At 41.1% G+C, this 2,500-nt stretch overlaps 1 protein-coding gene across 1 annotated transcript in view; it reads left to right on the plus strand.

Moving 5' to 3' along the window:
* The window catches only part of LOC122264866 (L-selectin-like), a 3,577-nt gene that overhangs the window by 222 nt on the left and 855 nt on the right, over positions 1-2,500 (plus strand). The window contains exons 2-4 of the mRNA XM_043033946.2: positions 210-307; positions 674-856; positions 1,469-1,637. Of these exons, the coding sequence (XP_042889880.1) occupies positions 210-307; positions 674-856; positions 1,469-1,637 (450 nt within the window). The remainder of the gene's footprint in view (positions 1-209; positions 308-673; positions 857-1,468; positions 1,638-2,500) is intronic.

Here is a 2,500-nt window from a genome sequence, read left to right on the forward strand (position 1 = left end):
CGTATATGTATATGTATATGTATATGTATATATATATATATATGTATATATATATATATATATATATGTATATGTATATCTCACTAGGAGAACATATTCGGCACAAATCTGATCTATTTCCACATTCCGACCCAATCAAGCATTAATACAAAGCAATTAATCACCACTGTTTCACGTCTATAATCCCTGCACGCCTTCCCTCAACGCAGGACACTGTTACTGGTGTGTGTGCTGGCGTTGAGTGCTGGAAGGGCGTCCGGCCAAGGGAGATTCTTGGAGCGACCCGTTGCTAGCCTCTGTACCTCGCGTAAGTATGGGTCGGTCTCGCGCAGCATGTACCTTATGTGCATTGTCTTGGAAGGAAGGTGCTTGTGTATGCACGTGGGTACTAAATTGTCTTTAGGCAGAAGTGTCTTGGAATACTGTTTGAGGAATCTTCGACCTTGCAAATTGAAGATACTTTAATCTGGAGCAATATAGAAATAAATAACTCACCAGATATGCTTTCGTTTTATCAACTCGACGAATAACGTCAAGATACAGTGATATCCGTAATTATTTATCAATGATACATTCTCATATATAAACTGACACTCTACTCCACCCCCACCCATTACCCTACCCCTACACTCCAACCCCTACCCCCTTAACCCTTCCCCTCCCCCCTCCCCAGGTCAGAACCACGACTACCTCAACGGCCACAGGTACTTCTACTCGTGGCTCGACCCTTCCAGCGCCAACACGTTCCTGGACTGGGTGGACGCGAGGAACTGGTGTCGCAGGAGGTGCATGGATCTCGTGGCCTTCGAAGACGTGAGGGAGTATCGCATGGTCTCCAGGAGGATGGTGGCGAGCGGTGAGTTCGCGAGGGAGAGGGTGACTGTTGGAGAGGGTGGGGGTTGGGGGTTGGAGGGGGTGAGGGGTGGGTGTGGGGGGAGGGGTGGGGTTGGGGGTTGGAGAGGATGGGGGATGGAGGTCGGAATAGGGAGTTGGTGGGGGGTGATGACTTCTTTGAGAATGTGAGGGAGTGTGTAGAATGGTTGAGTGACCAAGAATAGATGGAAATAGAGAGAGAGAGGAGAGAGAAGGGGTAAATAAAAAAATAATAATAAGTAATAAAAAGGATAAAAGAGAAAATGGAAGGATGCTTTACATTGCGGTTTTAAAGAGAGAGAGATAGGTAGATGAGTGATGGTTGACGAAAAGGTAAAGAAAAAGAAAAAAGAAAAAGAAAGATAGAAATACAGAGAAAATAAAGAGAGAAATAGATAGAAAGTAAGAGAGAGAGAGAGAGAGAGAGAGAGAGAGAGAGAGAGAGAGAGAGAGAGAGAGAGAGAGAGAGAGAGAGAGAGAGAAAGAGAGTGAGAGAGAGAGAGAGAGATAAATAGAATAGAAGAGAAGAGAAATAGAGAGAAAAATCCTCCAACTACAACCTAACACCCATTGCCTACTCACCTCTCGCAAACAGAGAACAAATTCTACTGGACTTCCGGACGTCGCTGTGACTTCGACGACACTTGCCTCCGCCACGACCTCCAGCCCGTTGACATCAATGGCTGGTTCTGGTCAGCCTCCAACAAGAAGATGAGGCCGACCAATCAGAGGAGCTCGGGGAATGATTGGTCGTACACTGGAGGGTGAGTTGATTGGACGAGTCATGAGGTGGCTTTTCTTTCGTGTTGGATTGATGTTTTTGAGAAGTTTTCCTCTTCTTTTTTTTTGGATTTTCTTTTTATTTTTATTTTTTGCTTTAGAGCTTGCTTTTTTTTCTTTCCTTGTTTTTATTTGCTGCTAGTTTTGTTTTGTTTGTTTTTCTTTTTTTTTGTTTTTTTCCTGCCTATAAAATGACGACTAGTGATTGGTTTTACAAGGATTTAAAAATTTTGTTTCCATTTTCGTATTTTGGTTTTGTTTACATTTTTTTTATTTCTTTTTATTGGATTGTGATGAGTAGATTTTGGAAGAGATTAAGAGTAGAATATATTTGTGGGAACGAATGAATGCATAGTGGGTAGATTCAGGATAATGAAATAGATATATGATATATAAATATTTTCTGGTAGAGATGAGTGTAGATTAATTAAGAGGAGATTTATGGTAGAGAAAGGAAGCTGATTAAAACTTTCAGGTAAGATTTAAGTGAATGGGGGCATACTGTGGGGTAGATTATGAGTTTAGAATAAGACTTTGTGAATGAAAAATATGCGATCTGTGAGTAAGCTCTAGTTGGTTTTGTTTTGAGTATTACGTGAGTAATTTCGAGAGCTATTGTCACTGGAGGTAAGCGAATGATGAATAATCAGTGAGTAAAGAAGGTAAGTTGTTGAATATTAGTGAATGAGAGATGTTATTGATACTTGTTCAGTGAAAATGCATACACTGGCGTATGAGCTTATATAGGAATGACTTTTGTTGCTGATATTTGTAATTCATTGATAATACGTCAGGTTTACTGGTGTATATAGAAGGCATGGTGAGTTAATATTGTATTTAGCGGGTC

The sequence above is a fragment of the Penaeus japonicus genome, unplaced genomic scaffold, assembly GCF_977035675.1.
Source record: "Penaeus japonicus unplaced genomic scaffold, GWHDUDI00000001_assembly GWHDUDI00000030, whole genome shotgun sequence".
NCBI classification, from domain to species: domain Eukaryota; kingdom Metazoa; phylum Arthropoda; class Malacostraca; order Decapoda; family Penaeidae; genus Penaeus; species Penaeus japonicus.